This window comes from Akebia trifoliata, chromosome 2, assembly GCF_017979445.1.
Source record: "Akebia trifoliata isolate Shusen 1 chromosome 2, ASM1797944v1, whole genome shotgun sequence".
Lineage (NCBI taxonomy): Eukaryota > Viridiplantae > Streptophyta > Magnoliopsida > Ranunculales > Lardizabalaceae > Akebia > Akebia trifoliata.
Window position 1 is genome coordinate 7,157,528 of NC_141376.1, and position 19,509 is coordinate 7,177,036.

The window sequence follows — 19,509 nt, forward strand, 5'->3', positions numbered from 1 at the left end:
GACAATAAAATGGGTTAAAGGGGTAAAAGATGAAGGATAATAAAGATAAAAGGGTATTATTGGGAAAAAAAGAAGAGATAAAAGAGGAAATATACTAAGATTGAAGTGATATTATCGAAAAAATGAGGTATGAGAAGGAGAATGACAATAAAATTAAAGGTGTAAAAACGAAATGCAAAAATAGTGTGGACCCTACAAAACTATAATTGAGTGGGACCTACTATTTATTATATACTAAAGTGTGCTTATGCTTATGACACAGATATTCTCTTTAAGATTAAGGGAGGTAAAAATAATAAAAATAATAAATTTGGAGGGATATTATATAAAAAATTAAGATCAAGGGGTAAAAGAGAAAAATTAATATAAAGTTAAAGAAGTATTATCAAGAAATGAGGTGAGGAAAGACAATATAGTGAGTTAATAGGATAAAAGAGGAAAGAAGGTACATATGAAATATAGTAAAATTAGATGAGTATTATTGAAAATAGAGTAAAAGAGGAAAATAGTAAAATTTAAGGGGTATCATTGAAAAATGGAAGGGGGGGGGGGGGGTGAGAGGAAAGACAATAAAATAAGACTTTTATCCATCACAAAATTATAGCAAAGTAGACTCTACAATTGTATTTTATTATATATATAAGACAAGATAAAGAACTAACTATTTGATAAACATGTTTTCTTTTATATGAGTTATAAGTTTCAAAATGAGCAAAATTTTTGTAAGGATGATCTCTATGGTTTACAAAACTTCTAACCCCAAAAAGTGGTTTACAAAAATATAGATAGCTCGCGATTCTTCAACTTGTAAGTTGAGAAGAGATAGAGAGATAAAAAGACAATAAAATAAGACTTTTATCCATCACAAAATTATAGTAAAGTAGCCTTTACAATTGTGTTTTATTATATATATAAGACAAGATCAAGAACTAACTATTTGATAAACATGTTTTGTCTTATACGAGTTATAAGTTTCAAAATGAGCAAAATTTTTGTAAGGATGATCTCTATGGTTTACAAAACTTCTAACCCCAAAAAGTGGTTTACAAAAATATGGACAGCTCACGATTCTTCAACTTGTAAGTTGAGAAGAGATAGAGGGATAAAAAGATTGGATGGACCAGGTGAAAGCTACCACATTTGGTGAATCCGTGGATGCAAATGCAAATGAGATCAATGTGTTAATTTAACATGATGTTGGAGGTTTACTTCTACCATAAGATAAAAGACATGTAATATATATCTTCCTCATAATTAATATAGAAATTTTCATTTAATTTATAATTAAATGGATTATTAGATAGAAGACATTCATTAAGGTCTGAAAAATGGAGTATTCGAGCAAATATTTTAGGAGAAATGGAAGCATAATTGACGAATAGAATTAATCAAAAGAAGACGTTTTTGAGCAAGTTCATTAACTAAAATCATAAATACTTTAATAAGAAAGGGTATTTTAATCATAAAGTATTAAAGTAAGAATAATGATAATCTAATGCCCCCCTATGACATACACCCTCATCACAAAATCATAGATCATTGCCTCGGGATACACAACAAAATATTTTTGGTTCTACGTATCCTGAAACAAATGATCTATGGTTCTACGATGGGGGAGTATGTCAGGTGGAGGCATCAAAAAATTATTATTATTATTAAAAAAAATCAAGAATTAATTAAAGATTACAAAATGATCCAATCAATACAACTCGAAATCATAATACTTGACCATAATTGTAAACTTAAGAAAGAGTAAAGACTAAAGTAGAAGCTACTTGAAATAAGTTTCAAGACTTCTGTTAAAATCAGTTTGGAATGAAAATTACAAATAAATAAAATAAAACTTTGCACCACTCAAACACTGGCATCAAAATAAACACGGTATCAATATTAATTATATTATTGATACTCACATAGCTTATCACACAAGCCATTCAAAGAGAGTGTTTTTTAGTTGAGCATAATATTAAAACATTTAATGATTTCACACTTAAACTCACAATCCTATCAAGAGGGATTTCTTATCACGCCCTCACACACGCATGGGTGGGTTTACACTGGGGACACTTGCCCATCACAAGAATTTTCAAAGTATATTAATTAGTGAGCTATCAACATGGGGGATATCTTGACTTGGTGGCGTGCGCATACCCATAGATGCTTTTTCCCAAGAAATAAGTATATGGTATATTTAGGATCATTGCCAGCTTAGGTACTAGTATATTCCCCTCAAAAGTCCAACTAGCCTTACTATGATGGTGAGATAAAAAAAAGATCATCCACCATAAACATATCGAGATACGCAAACAACTCCTCAAGATTTGTAATAAGTCTTGAGATATTATTTGCACATCTCGAGGTCTTTTTTTAATGGTCCATGATGCTTAGTAACGGTTTTTTTTTGTTTTTGTTTTGGTTTTTCTCCTTACTATTATAGTAAAGAAAGGGTTTCTGTCCCTCAAATATACACCTCATCTCTCACATCCTTAAATATCCTATCTCCATATCGAGTATTCGACAAATGTTTGGTAGACAGTTCTTACGGTCTAATTTGCTCCATACCACAGAGATATCAGATAATAAGATGGTTCTTCAGACTTGAGAGAGAGAGAGAGAGAGAGAAGTTGTGGAATGAAGGTTGGTGGGGGAGTGGTGAGCGGAGGTCCATGTGCGACCGCACTTCCCAAACTATTTCTCCGCCGAGGCATACCTAATATTAGATGCTCTTCTACTTCCGTATCTTCTGGTCTCTCTCTCTCTCTCTAAATTGCATCTATGAATGTAGTAGATTAGTTTTAGATTAAATTTTGATTGATTGATAACTCGGAGAAGCAATTAGTATACTAGTCTCATTTTCCAGGATATTTTCGAGTTTTCATCTAATTTCATTGTCACAATCACATATGATGATTTTCTTTTAATATGTTACAATTTGTCTGCATAAGTAGCATCGTATAATAATTATTTTATTCTAATATAACTAACTGATCTAGTCTTAGTCTTGATAATCATCTAATGTACCATAGTATACACAGTTATCTTAATTTGATTAGATCCATAACATGAATTTAACATTAGTGAAACAAAATGCAGATCATATATCGTTCGTTAAAGATGTGGCGGCAACTAAACCTCCCGAACATCTGCATTGTTTGCTCAAAATGCTTCAAACAAGAGGTATGTGATGTGCTGCTCAACACTCCCTTTTTCTCATCCACATTGGTATACAATGTGATGGCTACTAAGTTAATTTTTCATTTTGAATCATCAAACATTAATTCAAGATGAACTTATAGTGGCTGCCCGCCTTTTGGCCTCGTAACTTCATCATATCCAAAGCACACCCATTTGGTGTGGGGTGTTTTTCGATTGTGTCCAGTGTTAAATACCAAACTAGGAGATTTCTTGCTTTGTCGTTTAATTCTAAACTTAGTCCATGGTTAAAATCAATGTAATGAAAGGCTATTGCATAGATGCACATTTTATGATTGAATGAGCTACATTAGCATGAGAATCCACAAACTAAGAAGCTAGTTTAGCTTACCTCAAGTTCACGTGACAGGTCACTAAATGGCATTCCCCATAGTTTTTCCCAAATACTCGTTGAATTTTTAGGTAGATCTGATCAAACAAGGGTCTGCAGAGGAGTTCATGGGACATTTGTCGAATGTTTCTGGATTGCCTTTGCCTTTGCCTGCTCATTGTTATATCATTATAAATTTCACTTATGTTTTCATTTCCTTTTCCTCCTTCACGCACTAATCCTTGAATTCTTTAGAGGCTTGTTCTTAGAGGATTTTATCTTTGGATGGGGCTTTGTTTGTATTGAGAGAGTTAAGAGCTCTTTTTGTACTTCCTAGAATTCGAAGTTCTATTAGTTAAGATTGTATGATTTGTTCTCTGACTTGGATTTTCAACTCAGCAAAACACAAAAGTTACATGTCAAAAAAAAAAATAGTAAACAGAATTTTTTGCTTCTCCCCGATAGTTTAGTTAGGGCTCACATTTTGTGCTCTCCCAATATATAACATGTGATGTACAGAGGTCAAACACCTAGTACCTATGAAATGTCAAGTCTTCATTGTAATTAAAGTGAGGGCTGATTCGTTCCTTGTGATATAGGTCTCCAATAAAGGAATACAATATTTAATTACCATAGTACGATGATCTGCTCCTGTGCATTTGAATTGTAGGCAACATATGTTTGTATTGAGTTGTGAATCTGCCCGAGTCTCATTTGTTGAATCATATTTGGCTCGTGACACGAGCGGAACCAGGATTTTCTCGTAGAGGGGTTGCCTATAGTTGCATGATAAGGTTGAAGACCGCGAAATTGAGGAGAAAATTCAATTGTTTTTGTTAGAGGTTGAAGAAGATAGCATTTAGGTCACTTCTCGTTAGTCTATAATAGATGACCTAAGTCAAGGGGCAATATCGTCATTGGGGGTGGGGGCAACTGCCAAATACCAACCAAATAGAAGGGGCTCTAATAAACCTTGAGTGGGCTGGATGTGGGGGCAAACTTAAAATATATCCAATTACCAAGAGGACAATGTTGTTTTCAAAAAAAAAATTGGGGGCAAGGCTCCCACTGTAAATCCGCCCGTCGTGATATGTATATAACTTTGAAGATACAAAGCTTTTTTTCTCCTTATGTTAACATACTTTCATTGTGAGGAAAACCTTTTTCTTCTGTTTCAGTAATTTTTTTTCTTGTCCTGTAACAGGTGAAACCATCGTCTCTCCTGGAGCTCGGAAAGGGTTGATACCCCTTGTTATTCCTATATCAGAAAACCACTCAGGTTCAGATGAAACACTTAGCACTTATGTTATTAGCTACTCATGCCCACTGATATAAAATTGAAACTATTGCCCAAATACCATTCTATCTACCTTTTGTTAATAGGTGCTGTAACTGCATTGCTGCGATGGCCTACAGCTCCTCCTGGGTAAGTTATCCAATCTTTTGTCTTTTATTTATTTTTTTCTGATGTAGTCAGACTATTATTTTTAGCGGTTACTTCAGCTCTACTCAGAAATAGGAGTATTTAGCTTCATTGAAGTTGGTTTTGCATAATTTATCTCCATTCTTTGATATTTGCATAGGATGGAGATGCCAGTTGTGGAAGTCCGTAAGCATGGGGTGTGGCTTTTAGCCAAGAATGTAAGACATTAAACTGAAAAAATAACAAAGTCATTGTTTTGCACGAAAAGATTGCTGGTTTTCATTTTTGAATCATTTGGAGGCTTTTAGGACTTTTGTTATTTGTCCAGGAAATTCTAACTTGTATCCTTCTGGGTCCTCCAAATACAGGTAAATCAATACATACATAGAATCCTAGTTGAAGAAGATGCCAACAACTTTCATGAGAGTAATAGTCAGCTATATGATGCATCATCTGTGGCTGGTAAACTGCTTTACAGAAGGGGTGACTTCGCCGAGTCTCAGATTTCAAATCTCGATATCTATCTTTTGAAAAAGGTACAATAAGGGATATCTATTTTCTATTACATCCCGAACCCACTAGATAAATTATCTTAATCTATTTTGTCCTTTTTCAGGTTGGTTTGTTTCCGGATGTCTTAGAGCGCAAAGTGATGCAACATTTTGAGAAAGGTGACCAGGTGAGGCCTTCTAAAGAATCCATGATTTGGGTTATTGCATGTTCAAGAACATTGGTTTAATTAGGTTACTTTTCTTAATAAATTTTTCTTTATGGATGGAAGGTTTCAGCATTGGTGACTGGAGAATTCTATACAAAGAAGGAGCATTTTCCGGGATTTGGACGGCCTTTTGTGTTTAATGCAGAGGTCTTGCTGAAGTTCGTAGGAGTCTTGTCTGATTAGATCTAAAAAATGCATTTTGCATGTTCTGTGAATGCCTTCAAATTGATTTCTAACGCTTCCTTGTAGGGTTGGGCGTAAGATAGAAGCAAAGGATGCTGCAAGAGGGTCATTGAAATCACCATGGTGGACATTGGGCTGCAAATACCAGGTATCGAATCCGTTAACGACCATTTCTTTTTTCTTTCCTTCTATATCTTTTGAGATCCACCCTACAATATGGGGTCAAAAAGCCAAAATAAGTGATTTTAGCCCTTAAAAAAGAAAACTAATTCTTGAACCTTTCATGCTCCTGTCACGTTGCGGTACTGCAGAAAAAACTGCAAAATCTGAACCAATTTATCATAATCGATTAGTTAACATGTTGGTTAACCGTATTCTAAAACACACAGAAAAATCATTGGTTTATGTTCTTCTGTTTACAACAATTTTTGGTTAGCCTTGTTCAGGAAGTCGCGGAAATTGCACAATGGGATGACGAGCAAATTGAATACATAAAGGAGAAGGTAACGGAAGAGGGAAGGCAAGAAGATCTCAAGAAAGGGAAGGCACCCGCTCAGGTTTTATTCTAACACATTTTTTTTCTTAATTGGTTGTCAAATTTCGGGCTTTGAAGCTAGGAGAGAGTCGGTAGGAGAGTACATTCTTTCATAGATATTTGTTAGTAGTTGTGTTTGGTTGCATGTGCAGGTGGCACTGGATGTAGCTGCATTTCTGTTGGATTTAGCCTCTATTGAAGGGACCTGGTCCGACTTCGAAGAGCAAATCGCTGAATGTTATAAGGAGGCTGGGGTCCATGATATTGCTAGATTTATACTGTACAGAGATTGATTACTGATGAAGGGCAAGATCTATGACTTTTGTTACTGGGTCAATAGAATTAGTTGGGAAATGTCTAGTCTCTAGTCCTGATATTTTATTTGTGAGATTTTACCATTACTTGTTCTCTTTGCCATTGTATTTAAACAAAGATTTGCTCATATGTGCGGTTAGCACTTGATGGAGAGAATGCCCCCAACATGTTATTACTGAGTTTTTTCTTTAATACACTAACAGTGGATATTTTGAGGATGACTCAAATCTATTTCTCACCCCACAAGAACTCCTTTCTGCCTGCTATGTAGAAATCACGAACATGAGATGTTTTGGCTTTATTAATATGGAATAATATAAGTCTTTTGGCGCCATATTGGTTTGTTTTGCCATGCAGTCCACTGACTTGTAAATCGCTCGAGTCAGTTTGTCGAATGCCCGAGCCAAACAGTTCACGTCCCTCAACTTTTGACATTCCCATGAATGGTTCCAACTTGGATAGAAGTCCTGGTGAGACCCTCCAACCTTTTCTCTATGTTTGGAGGTCTGGCTTCTGTGCAATAAAATCTCTTTACAAACAGGCCCCCCCAATGTTTCTTTCATTTAGTGCCTGTCTTAAAGGGGAGTGTTGGCATGGCGCTGGGTAGTTTAAGACAATTGGATTTCCATCATTTGGTCTTTATGGCCCTTTTTTCCCTCTTTCGATCACCTAGTTTTGAAAGAGAATGAACTCTTTCCACACCCACCCAGAGAGATGGATAGAGTAATATGCCATTGCAAAACTGCAGAATACATATCCTAGAACAAATCACTCCCAGAAAAGAAAAAAAAGTGTCACAGTAACCATGATGAGGGTCATCCCTGCAACCAAACACACCTTTAACTCACACCTCACACCAGTAAAGTTACACAAACAATATGACTAAGTTGTATTTGGTTATTTATCCATATATATATAGTCTCAAGTATCTTGCCCTCAAAAATATATACACCACAAATGCATACAACAAGGCAATACAAACACCTCACATAATTCTACACAGCTCGCAGGCTTCAATCGGTAAAGAACCTGTGAAACCACCTTTCATTATTTCCTATTCCTATTCTAAAGGTGCAACAACCCAACACAGAAGTCAGCAAACCAAACCACAAATACTGCCCCCCTTTTCTTTGTTACTATTCCAGTGTGGGTGAGTCATGCAACCATGGGGAGAGACATCTTACTGTTACTTTTCTTCCTTCGCATCAGTAGCTTCCTTAGCAAACCCCCACCACCTCCTCCGCGTTTCTTACTAGGTACAATTGCCAAGGTACTTCTTGCAGTGTTATCGGTACGGTATTTTGTTTCGTTTGAATTAAAACGCTCTAGAGGTTTCTCGGGTTTGCTGGGAGCATGGGCAGCATTGAGGCTGTCTAAAGGATAAGAGGGAGGTTTCCGAGTGTCTGTGGTACATATAATTTCCTTCATTTTGGGGGATTGGAGATCCTCAGCTTCAGCATCATCCTCTGCTAGCATTTGATCAAGTAAGGAAGCACGGATGTTCTTGTTATCGGTGGTGGTGGGGGTGGTGGGGGCGGAGATAACTTTGTCTAATAGGGAAGCTTCCCTTGGTGAAGCCAAAGCCTTCAACTGTTTACCAAGGTTTAAGATGGTTTCCTGACACTCTGCCAACTTTGCTGAAGCTGCTGTGATCTCCCAGTCCTGCAAAGTTGATTAACATATCATCAACCAATTTGAATTTTTAAGTACAACTTGTAACTAAGAGCACTTAACCATGAGTGTATGTGAAAATTTTGGATTCAAATCCCAGCAAAGATTAACTCATAATTTGAATCACCCCTAGCCAGTAATTCTGCAAATGTATAATTAATAAATCTGAACAACCAAGCTTTGACTTAATTTAACATTTTTCCTTTTTATTCTTTTGGAAAAGAAATTCAATTTTTTCTTCTTCCAGTAAAACAAGCTGGTTTTAACAAATTCTTTTACCTATAAAAAGAAAAACTGAGGTAAGAATGGGAGCTTTGACACTCCCTTCTCCATACTCAGCCAAGTACAACAGCCATCGCTTTCTGTTTTTTCCCAAAACATATGAGTTTTTCTCAGGTTTCCTAACCATGAAATTACATATTTTAACAATACAAAACATCGGAGAATAAATATGAAAAAAATATTCTAACTTGCTGCATGTTTCAATCATCAAACCAATATAGGTGATTTAAGAAGATGGAATCTTACATTTTGAAGTTGCCTTCCCTCTTGATCTGTATCATACTTCGGAGTTTCCTTCTTTGCCACACTGTGAATCATATAATTAAGATAATTTAGAAATCTGAGAATTTTCATTAATGGAGGAAAAACTCGTGTTTAGTTGTCACGCAAGTAAGATAATATGAAGTCAGTTATGTACCTTTCTAATTGGAGCTGTAGTTCAAGGCATGTACTCTCCAACTCTTGACAAGAGTTACTTTTATCGTCCAGCTCTACTTCCAGAGATGAAAACTTTTGGCGTGCCTCATTTAATTCAACTTTGGCAACTGTTAGCTGGGTATTGAGATCTTCATTAAGCAACTTCAGATTTTCAATTTGATCCTCAATCATCCCCTTTGTTTCTATCGAAGTTTCTTCTTTTTGTAAATCAACAATAGCTTTTTCTGATTCTCTAAATTGAGACATCAACACATCAGTCTTATCAGTTGCTGACTGGAGACCCCTTTCCAAATCTTTCTTTCCAGATTCCATTTTCCTTAGCTCATCCTTTAATTTCTTATTTTCTTCTTTCAGATTTGATTGTATTACCTCCATGTGGGATAAATAATTTCGGCTGTTCGTATTCTCTCCTTCTGAAAAAGAACCACTCTTTCCAATTCCAAGTTCACTTTCACCTCGTGATTCATCCCAATCAAAATGCTTCTTGATTGTATCTTTCATGCTTGAAACATCTTGAAGTGAAAAGCAATGGTTCATAATCCAGTTTAAAGCTGAAGTCAATTCTCGGGCAAATTTCTCAAGATCAACTTTTCCATTCAAGAGATCACCACAAGTGTGAACAAATTGTTCTAGAACTGCATTGAGTTCAAAACTTTTCCATTGGAAAACACGAACCATGTAGCCTGGTAAAGAACTCCCATTATCTTCTGACAAGATTTGTTGACTACTATAATCAGTTAAAGATGATTGACTAATTCCTTCAATAAGCTCGATTATTTTGCAGATTGATTCACTCAGACTTGGTTCATGCTGTTGAGCACTTATTTCCTTTGAAGAGACGTTCATAACAGGCATTGTATCAAATGAATCCACCACTGGAGAGGCATTTGGAGATCTCCAAGAGATGTAACCACTAATATGTGGGGACTCTGATGGGCTGGAAACACTTGACTTCTTCCTTGCATCAATAATTTTGATATCTGCCAAAGCAAGTCTGATATCCTCAATAATTTCATCAGGAGTTCTCAATGTGACACGATTCTGCTCCAAAACTGTTCTCAATATAAGTTGCAGCCAACTAGGATATTTTTTCAGTTGTGATTCCTGGTTTGTGTCACTGAAGCCTGAGTAACTATTAACAACTGGAACAAGTTCCTTACCAGTTGCTTTCGAGTGATTCACCTCGAGTTCAGTTTCCAACGAGGCCAAAAATGTATTGCTTTCACTTGAAGAAACATGGGAACCTCCAACAGGTTTATCGACAGAAACTATTGCTAATTTTTCCATCTCAAGAAAGTCATCCATCAGACTAATGTCTGAACCCCCAACAGTTTTACATGACGGTGGCCCCCTTGGTTTCTCACTTCTGAAATGCTCCAGCTCTGAAAGTAAAGCAGAAGCCCATGATTCAGCATCTTCATTGCCGTCATCCTTAGATATTGAAGAAAGAGACAATTCTGTGGTTGTTTGACCTTTTGACAATTCTGCAAACTGAACCTCGAACTGTGACAATTTGGAAGCTGTGCGTGCATACATGGTTCTTGAAGATTGGAGTTCGCTGTTTTTATGCGATAGTGTTTCTTTCAACATGTTGTTTTCTTCTTCCATAGCACATAACCGCTCGATTAGATAATTGATCCTCTTATTGGGACTGTCTTGCAAAACTTCTTTCACCATCAAAGCACCCATCGGAGGATTCGACTTTCTCCTCCTTGTCTCGCCTGGTTCCTTTTCCAGCATCCCAACTTCATTCTTCATTTTTGCCAAAGCAGCCGGTCCTGGCAATCGTTTTCGAACCAAGAGACGCAATCTCTGACATTCTGTTTCTAACCTTGCAATCTTCTTCACACTTTCCAAGTGTTGTTTATGTGATGCATCAGCTGATCGACGATTAAATTCTCTCTCTTCACTCCGAATCTCAAGTTCCTTCTCAAGCATGCAAAGCTCATATTTCATAGAGGCGTTGTCTTTCTCAGTGGAATCTAGTCTAGCCATTAATGCATTAAAATCTGCTTCTGCCTGAGAATTGTGTTCATTTAAGTCTTCAATCAGTTTCTCCTTGGCTTGAAGGGACTTACTCCAATTCATATTCTCAACTTCTAATTTGGAAAGCCTCTTATTTGTTTCTGCTAACTTCTCCTCTAAAACCATCTGTGTTTTTTCATGTTCTCCTGTTGTCTTCGTAACGGCGTCGTGAATTCTTTGCTCCTGCTCCTCCCGAACAAAGCGTAACTGCTGCATACATTCCTTCAGAGCCGCATCCAAGTGGACTGCCCTTTTTTCTGTGGCTACTCTCTGCTGCAAAGCTTCATCTAATTCTTTCTTGAGAGACACTGCTTCTGCTTCTGCTTTCTCCCAGCCTAAATAATATAATATATGAACGATATCAACTAATTAAAAAAAAAAATCTAACAAATTTCTTTATCAATCTGCACACACGACAACAGGAATAAGTTCCATGAAAGAATCGGGTAGGGTGAAATGGTGCAATAAAATAACCTGCAAGGGCTTCTTCTGCAACTTTTGCATGTTTTGTCACAAGATCATCTCTGGCATTACATTCAGAGAGGGCAGAAGATAGCTTCTCATTTAGACTTTTCACTGATGTCTTCCATTCGATTTCTTTATCAGTAGCAAGTACCTGAATTTAATTAAAGAAACATTAGTACAGCCTCATAGCAGATATATTTGATTATGGTGTTTCTCATGTATAAGAAAAAGTTAATCTTGAAAACATTCAGCTAATTAGCACATATAAACATTAAATCTGATCCAATCCCAACAATGACTAATGCATAAAATTTAATTTTCTCAACATGTACTTCCAAGAGTTCATGGAAAAAGTAGGTCAAAAGCTGTCTTAATGGTACATATAGTATGGAGATGAAGAATAGGATACAGGTAGAAGAGATGTGTTCAGTTCTCATAGGGAGAAGCAGGCTTATGGAATCATCAACATAACATGATACAACCATCCACAGAAGTCCATAGCAACCAATTTTTTTCTAGTCTCTCCTTACAATGTAAGGGCACATAGAAGTGGTATAAGCCACCCATAGAGCAACAAATGTTGTCGAGAAGCATAACATTTTGCAGGGATGAAGATGATAATCCCCATGAACAGAGCGGAAAAAAATGTCAATTTTCAGCCATAAACTGGACGATAAAAAAGAGGAAAGAAGAAAATGCTTACTAAATTGGGTAGCCAAGAGTATGGAGGTCTTCCTACTAATTGCATATGAAAACTAAGGATGCAATGTATCCTTAGCATGATTGGAATAGTTGAGAGTAGAATTAATGGTGCAACAATTGTATTAATGCACATAAAAAGTGATATCCTTGGGATATATATACTTTATGCAATCTCCCCTCTTAATACCTTAAAAATACATCCCCTATGTCCTGAATGAAATAAATGTCAGGGCAGCAAGTAGAGAATGAAAAATGAATCATCCCCAAGTGCCATCAATCAAGATGACCTCAAAGCAAACATGTGACTTTTCAAAGCAAGATTGAGATTTTGCCTTATAAAATCCACCATGGGTAATAATTTTTTTACGTTGAAAATATGCAAATATCTAACATTTGTGTATCTGCATAAATAAATAAAAAAAGCAAGTTAAAGAATAAAAATTAATTGAATATATAGGAGGCGCTTCAATTACCTCTTCTCCGTTACTTATCAATGAGGGATTAACTTTATCATTTACAACAATTGTCTTTTCTGAAGATTTTTTCCTCCAAAGCCATGACTTGTGGTCCATGATTTCACTAACTCTTGCTATTCAAATAAAGCAGGGAGAATTTCATGAGAAAGAAACCAGACCAAAGAAAAGTAAAATATTTATTTAATATCTAAATAGGCAAGCTGAATGTTGAGTAAGTAAACAATCAAATGAGAAACACCATTCATGTGGAAGAACCATACATTCGACAAGAACTTCAAAAGAACCTTTTGAGAAATCTACTGCATTTAATTTCCTAATAAAAATTTAGGCCCTGTTTGAAATTGTTGCCATCTTCTGTGCTGGGAAACGTTGGAAACAAAAGCTGAGAACTGCGTCTGGGTAAAGTATCATTTGGTAACCAGGCTAAAGAAGTGGTGTGCTATGTGTAGAGGCTGAGATTATTGTTTGGTAAAACAACTTCCAATTACTGGATTCTGTTATAATGATAAAAATTCTCTTTTATGCATAATAATGAGATTAGGGTACAATTGAAATTATTGACATTTTATGAGGGCATATTGTCCAACATGTAAAATTGAAAAATTATGTTTAGAAGGTCGGCTACCAGCCGGCATGGGACAAATTAGTTAGATTATTTCATGATGAATCGGCAAATTATTGGGCCAAGCTGGATTTGAACCAGCGTAGGCATATTGCCAATGAATTTACAGTCCATCCTCATTAACCACTCGGGCATCAACCTGGAAGAATAAATTGTAGATTTATTGATAATCCATGATCAACTTCCTTTCATAGTACCTACCCCCAGAGGAAGTCGAATCCAAAGTTGGAAGCATTATTTTTCCGCTTCAAGTGGTCTTGATTCCCGCAAAAGCGAGAATCAGGAGTGAAACACGTTAACAAACACTTCTTTTAGCACACAGAAGCGCTTCCCAGCTCAAAGTGTGCTCAAAGCAATGTGGTCAGATTACCAAACAACAATTTAGTTGAGAAAGATGCTTCGTTCTATAAAATGTATGGTGTTGGAGTACCTAAGCTAGGAAAAAAAATATTTGATGCAGCATTTCTTTCTAGTTGGTCATCTCAACCGTCCTTTTATATAGTGAAATTTTACTTATAAAAAAAAATATATTGAACTGCATCGCTAACAATTGTTAGCTATTTGAGTGCATTTTGACTGAACCACCACATGAGAAGGAACTTTCAATATTAAATCCACATGAATAATTCAATTACTAGAAATTATCTTTTAACATAATGGTATAAAATATCACTTTGTATAAATAAATAAATAAATTCATCAAGAATGTACACATCACATATATTAATTAATTAAGGATCAATCAGCCTAAGTCCGTATTAAGGAAATTGTATGCATAGCGAGTGAATGTTAAGATTCGTCCGATTAATGAAGAAGCCAAAAGAAGAACACTTGTGTACAGTTTACTAATTCTTTTGATACATAAAATCTTGTCTAGAATTCTAGATTAAGGAATAAAGTCGTTTTCTAAGTTTTCCGATTTGTGAGAGTTGAAGATAGGAGGCCAACAAGAAATGCACAAATTTTAGATTTTTAATTAAGACATTATATAATGTCCTAATGTACAGAAATTTCCGTACAAAATTCTGCCTTTTATAGAAAGCTTTTACTCTGAATCGGGAAGAAACAGAGAATTAGAAAAAAATCCTGATTTTAAAGATACTAATCCATGATTCAGTGTAAAAGATTGCAAGGAGCCATGTGAGGTTTTGAACACTGAACAATTCAAGATCAAGAGATTTATGTTTCATAATCAACAAAACTAAGACACAAACCTCTGCATGAGATGAAGAAATTGCAGAATATAACAGACAATTTTATAGGGAAAAAGATGAAAAAATTACATTCGTGTTTTTTATTTTGAAGGAAAATCAGATCGTGCATCAAAAGTATAAAAAATATAAAGAAACAAACAGTGTGATTAGGCTTTGAAAACAAACGTAATAAATAAATTAAAAAAATAAAATAAAAATTGAACAGAAACATAATCAAGTGGAGAAGAGTTTTTTGGAGTTATTGTAGCTCCTCACCTGGCGCAGTTTAGCAGATACTGCTTACTGTTCATGGATCATACAATTAAGCATAAGAGCGAAGATTGAGACCGAAAGGTAAACTACAGTTGAAGCTAAGGTGCGTAGAACACCATTCGAGAGACATGAGAAGGTGAAGTGAAATAGTCTCTTATTTAAGAGAGATAGAGAGAGAGAGAGAGAGTTGTTGAAAATAAAGAAAGTAAAGAAAATGAGGTCAGAAGAGAAGGAGAGAGAGTGAGAGAGTGTCGGCTAGGATCTGCCACGAGTGACGCGTGCGGAGAGATTTTGCAGATGTTTGGCTGTTGCTTTGATGGGATGGAGCGGAAGCGCGGGTGTCATTATCGTGTTACATGAAGACCAAATTTGATAGACCATTGGATACCAAAACCCTTTATGTCACTTTCTATTAAAGTGACACGTGGCTGTTGACTAGTAACCCCTTTATCCAGTACACAAATGCAACGGCTCTAATTCAACAACTAAGAAAAACTTTTAAGATTGATCCAAATCAAACGGCTAAAAACCACACTTATCAAACCGACGATATCTCGTGGGACCGAAGTTTGGTGTATCTAGGTTTATTGTCTTCAATGGAAACCAACAGCAGACCCCATCGTCAGGTCACACTGAAGGCCCTCCTGAAAGGGTTCGGTTGTGGGTTAAGTGATCATATATTATTCTAATTTAGAGCGAATCACAATAGGAAGCTTTTGAATCCTTATACTTTAATTAACTCAAGTTAGGGCCTTTAGGTTATTGGCATTTTCTTCTTTTTGTCAAGTTATCAAACAAATATGATACTTTTTTTAATATCTTTTTCTACTTTGTTTTTTATTGAGAGGTTCTTCCAGCTTTTATTTTATTTTATTTTATTTGGTACTGAAATGATGATTAATTTGACAAATGGTCCCTACTTTTCTTTGTAAGATTCTTGGGTGGATGCCAACTAATAACAGTAACAATAATCTCCTTTTTAGCTTTGATGATCTCTAAATAGCTTCTTGTTAACGCCAACTAAATGACTAATATGATAGATATTAAAGAATACTTTCTATATTTTTAATGTACACTTTTCTTCCTACATTTAAACTTTGGTGGTTTTAACTAAGGGGTCTGTTCATAATCGAGTTGGATTCCATGATGGTATCCTTTAAATTAGTGTAAAATTATAGAAAATAGGGTCTAAAATTTGAAAATAATAATGAAAATATATTGTAAATAAAAAATAAAAAGATAATGACACAAAATTAACATTATATATATATAAGAGGGCGGTTCAAGGGCCATATGTAAAAACATATGAAAAAACAGTGGTTTTTCAAAATATGGATTCGAGGTTTTGAATTGAGCTGATTTTTTGAGAGGATGGTCACTATGATGAGAATATCATCCTCATAAAAAATCAGCTCGATCAGAAACTTCTAAATTCATCAAAAGTGATTTACAAATTATTGATAAAAATTAACAAAAAATCGACGATCGACATTCTAAATCACTTTTAATGGGGTTAGAAGTTTCAGATTGGACTGATTTTTTTTTTCCGGATGATCTTCTCATCATAGAGATCATCCTCACTAAAAATCAGCTCAATCCGAAATTTCTAACCATATTTTGAAAATTTATTACTGTTACATTGTTTTTACATATGTTTTCTCATATGTCCCTTGAACCTGACCCTATATATAAAACCAAGGTTAAAATCTTATAATCTTACTTTCCCACAGATAGTTAAAAACCCTTCATAGAAATCCTACAATGAGTTTGTTATTAATGTAGAAGTCATTCATAGATAAAATTGTCTCTAATAGTCATAAAATTAAGTAAAAAAAGTCAACATAAAAGATTGGGACCACGATCTTGACTCCTTGACGTTTAGTCCTTTTGCCATTAAATATCATAAATAGAATACAAGACCACAAACTAACAATTTACAAGGTACAAATATAACAAGAAAAAAATATATAAGAAGAATAAGAAAAAGTAAAAGTGAGAAAAGAGAACGAATCATGTATTTTACATTTTTTTTCTTTTCTGTTATTTGAGTTTTCTATTGATCAAAATCTAAGCACTACTGACATAGACATATTCTCTCTTAAGTTTAAGAAAATTATTGATAAATCTTACTTTTTCAATTTCAAAATAAATTTCTTATTTATTTTATTTTTACAAAATCATATATTTTGAAATGATAAAGAGTACACTCCGAGGATGGTCAAATCTACAAGTCTTAATATGAGAACACATGTCACTTGTGAATAAAGAACTAAGATAAGGACAATTTTTTTTTTTCATTTATAAGGGAAAATATGGAAATAATCTTCTCTACCCTGTAACACGTCAAGCCTAACAAAAATGTAATTTTGTTAATTAGGAATGCCATTCAATACACGAAAATGAATGTGGGCTCATGTGAGTGGTAAGATCTGTTATGAAAAAAGTCGGTAAAAAAATATTTCAATTAAAACATTGGATTTTGTTTACATGTGCCCTTAAAGTGTAATAAATATACTTTGAAAATTAGAATCTCAGTGTATTTCGGTAAAAGAAATTTTTTTAAAGAATATTTTCAGGACAAAATTCAATCTCTAAAATGTATTTATTGCACTTTAATGCATGCCCTTAGGGCACACGTTAACAAGACCTTAAAACATTTTTGTTTTCCATATGTACGGCATACAACCAAGCAACACTTGCGGTGGGGTGGGGTCGCAGAATTTGGTGGTCCAAATTAATAGACTGTAAGGATAGTTGTGCAGTGTACGCTGTGAAGGACAGTGCCCCAGTCAGGGTAGAAATATACACCCACGGACAACTTTTCCAACTTCCAATGTGTCAAAATAAATGAACATAGAGACACAGTTCCTTTGAGGTACGCATGCTTTTATGTTGAAAATTAGAGATATCTTGTCTTATATATTTTTTGACTTTGATCTCCTTTAAAGAAAATATTACTTTTTGCTCCTATTTTGGTCACATAGTACTTAATAAAATCTTGATAATAATTCAACCATTACACCAAAAACACGAATTAAAATTCTTTTGTATGTGGGTTCATAACACACCACCATAATCGTGTAACCACTGTTTGTGATGGATTGATGGCTTATTATGTGCCAAATTTTATTTTAATACCATGTTCATGAGATCCTCCAAGTAAGCTTTTCACGATCAATGTTGCTCTTTTTGAGGTTTGAACCGTAATGTAAATGTGATGCTGATTTTGATACCGACTAATGAGATGAACCAACGTACCATAAGCACGTGATAATGGTGTGGAATATTGAGTTTATTCCATTTCGTTGAAATAATTATCACGTGCTCTCGTTTTCAACTTCTTGTCATAAATCCACAGATTCTGAACTCCATTTCTTTCTAAATTATCTTATAAGCTACACAAATATGATGTGGCTTGTTTTTTAGTAATTGGTAACCTAATTTTCAAGTAACTCTAAATGCAACCAATGAAACCAACTAATATGCCATAAAGCATATATGTTATTGTAATCAAACTCTCACTAAAATCCCTTGATTTCCCTCCTAAACTTCTAACAATGGTTTATTCCATTTCCTTGTAATAACACAATTAACTCAAAAATCCTTCGTAGATCTTATCACTCACCTTCAACTTTAACCTCACAAAATAAAAAGGGTGAATTACCATTTCATGAGCTGAAAACGAGTTATCTACGATTCCAACTCACTATTCATTTTAATTATCAAAACGTGAATGATCATGTTTTCCTTAAAAGAAATTCAGAATGATAACGAATTCAAAAGTTTTAAAGTGTCTATTTCCATTTAGTCACTTTAAACCTGCGAAATAGTCAATTTATCCGAATTCGTTATCATTCACGTTTTGGTAACTAAAATGAACAGTAAGCCGAAATCATAAATTCATCAAAAGTTGATCACTTTTCCATAAAGATCCACAAATTCTAAACTACATTTCTTCTTCCCTACTTAATTGTTCTTACAAGCTATACTAATATGATTTGGCTTGTTTTTCAGTTGTTGGTAACCTACTTTCAAGTGATACTCTGCTTCCAATCAATTTATTTATATATTCTTGAATACTTTTTCTTATATCTTACCATTTCAAGTGATTTGTGTCCTCCATCCTAACAACCATGAGAGACCCACCAATTTTAGAAACACAATGAGATTTTAGGGAAAATTTAAGTAGAATACCTAAATTACCCTTTTAGAACTTTTAAGTGGATGCAACAAGTAGGGGAAGAGAGTGTCGCTGTTGAGCATTGTTTTACTTTTTACAGTTTTACCATCTTAGTGTGGGTAAGCAGTAAACATTGGATTCTTCTCTTGAATGGGGTTACTTTGTTACCTACCCCTCCTTTAATGGTACTTATCCTTTTCTAAGTTTTGTTTCTAGTTTCTACACCAAATGGTCCCACTTGTCATATTTCAAAGGCCACAGAGATTGCCTGCGATCTCCGTTTCTTAAAGCAAGAGTCCAACAAAATTTTCCACATGTAAATGCCAATCAAAGAAAAGAGAGTGACATTTGATGAATTTAATGGTAATTTTAATAGGTCGCGTCGCTTTTCAGGAATGTTAATAGAATATTTGATCAAAATTCATGTTAGGGATTGATGGATTTTAACATCGATTGCCAACCTGATGTAATCCTTCTTGTTTTCG

The 19,509-nt window shown here is 34.9% G+C and overlaps 2 protein-coding genes across 3 annotated transcripts; one reads left to right on the forward strand and one right to left on the reverse strand.

Annotated features, from left to right (window-relative positions):
* The first annotated feature begins 2,528 nt into the window (after window positions 1–2,528).
* Window positions 2,529–6,915, forward strand: LOC147409211 (protein IN CHLOROPLAST ATPASE BIOGENESIS, chloroplastic-like). The gene is made up of 11 exons (XM_086426522.1): window positions 2,529–2,746; window positions 3,094–3,177; window positions 4,728–4,802; window positions 4,907–4,949; window positions 5,107–5,164; window positions 5,315–5,482; window positions 5,563–5,625; window positions 5,728–5,822; window positions 5,914–5,995; window positions 6,294–6,404; window positions 6,535–6,915. Exons 1-11 carry the CDS (start codon window positions 2,632–2,634, stop codon window positions 6,673–6,675), a joined length of 1,035 nt encoding a protein of 344 aa, XP_086282648.1. The 5' UTR covers window positions 2,529–2,631; the 3' UTR covers window positions 6,676–6,915.
* A 647-nt stretch (window positions 6,916–7,562) lies between these two features.
* LOC147409212 (filament-like protein (DUF869)) lies at window positions 7,563–15,414 on the reverse strand. Of its 2 annotated transcripts, none has more exons than XM_086426510.1 (6): window positions 14,847–15,414; window positions 12,754–12,865; window positions 11,588–11,729; window positions 9,069–11,448; window positions 8,897–8,957; window positions 7,563–8,359 (listed from the first exon to the last, which is right to left on the reverse strand). In XM_086426510.1, exons 2-6 carry the CDS (start codon window positions 12,850–12,852, stop codon window positions 7,853–7,855), a joined length of 3,189 nt encoding a protein of 1,062 aa, XP_086282636.1. In that variant the 5' UTR covers window positions 12,853–12,865; window positions 14,847–15,414; the 3' UTR covers window positions 7,563–7,852. The 2 variants fall into 2 exon arrangements, with proteins under 2 accessions (XP_086282636.1, XP_086282627.1); XM_086426501.1 differs by having other exon boundaries at window positions 12,754–12,869; window positions 14,848–15,413.
* Between the last annotated feature and the right edge of the window lie 4,095 nt (window positions 15,415–19,509).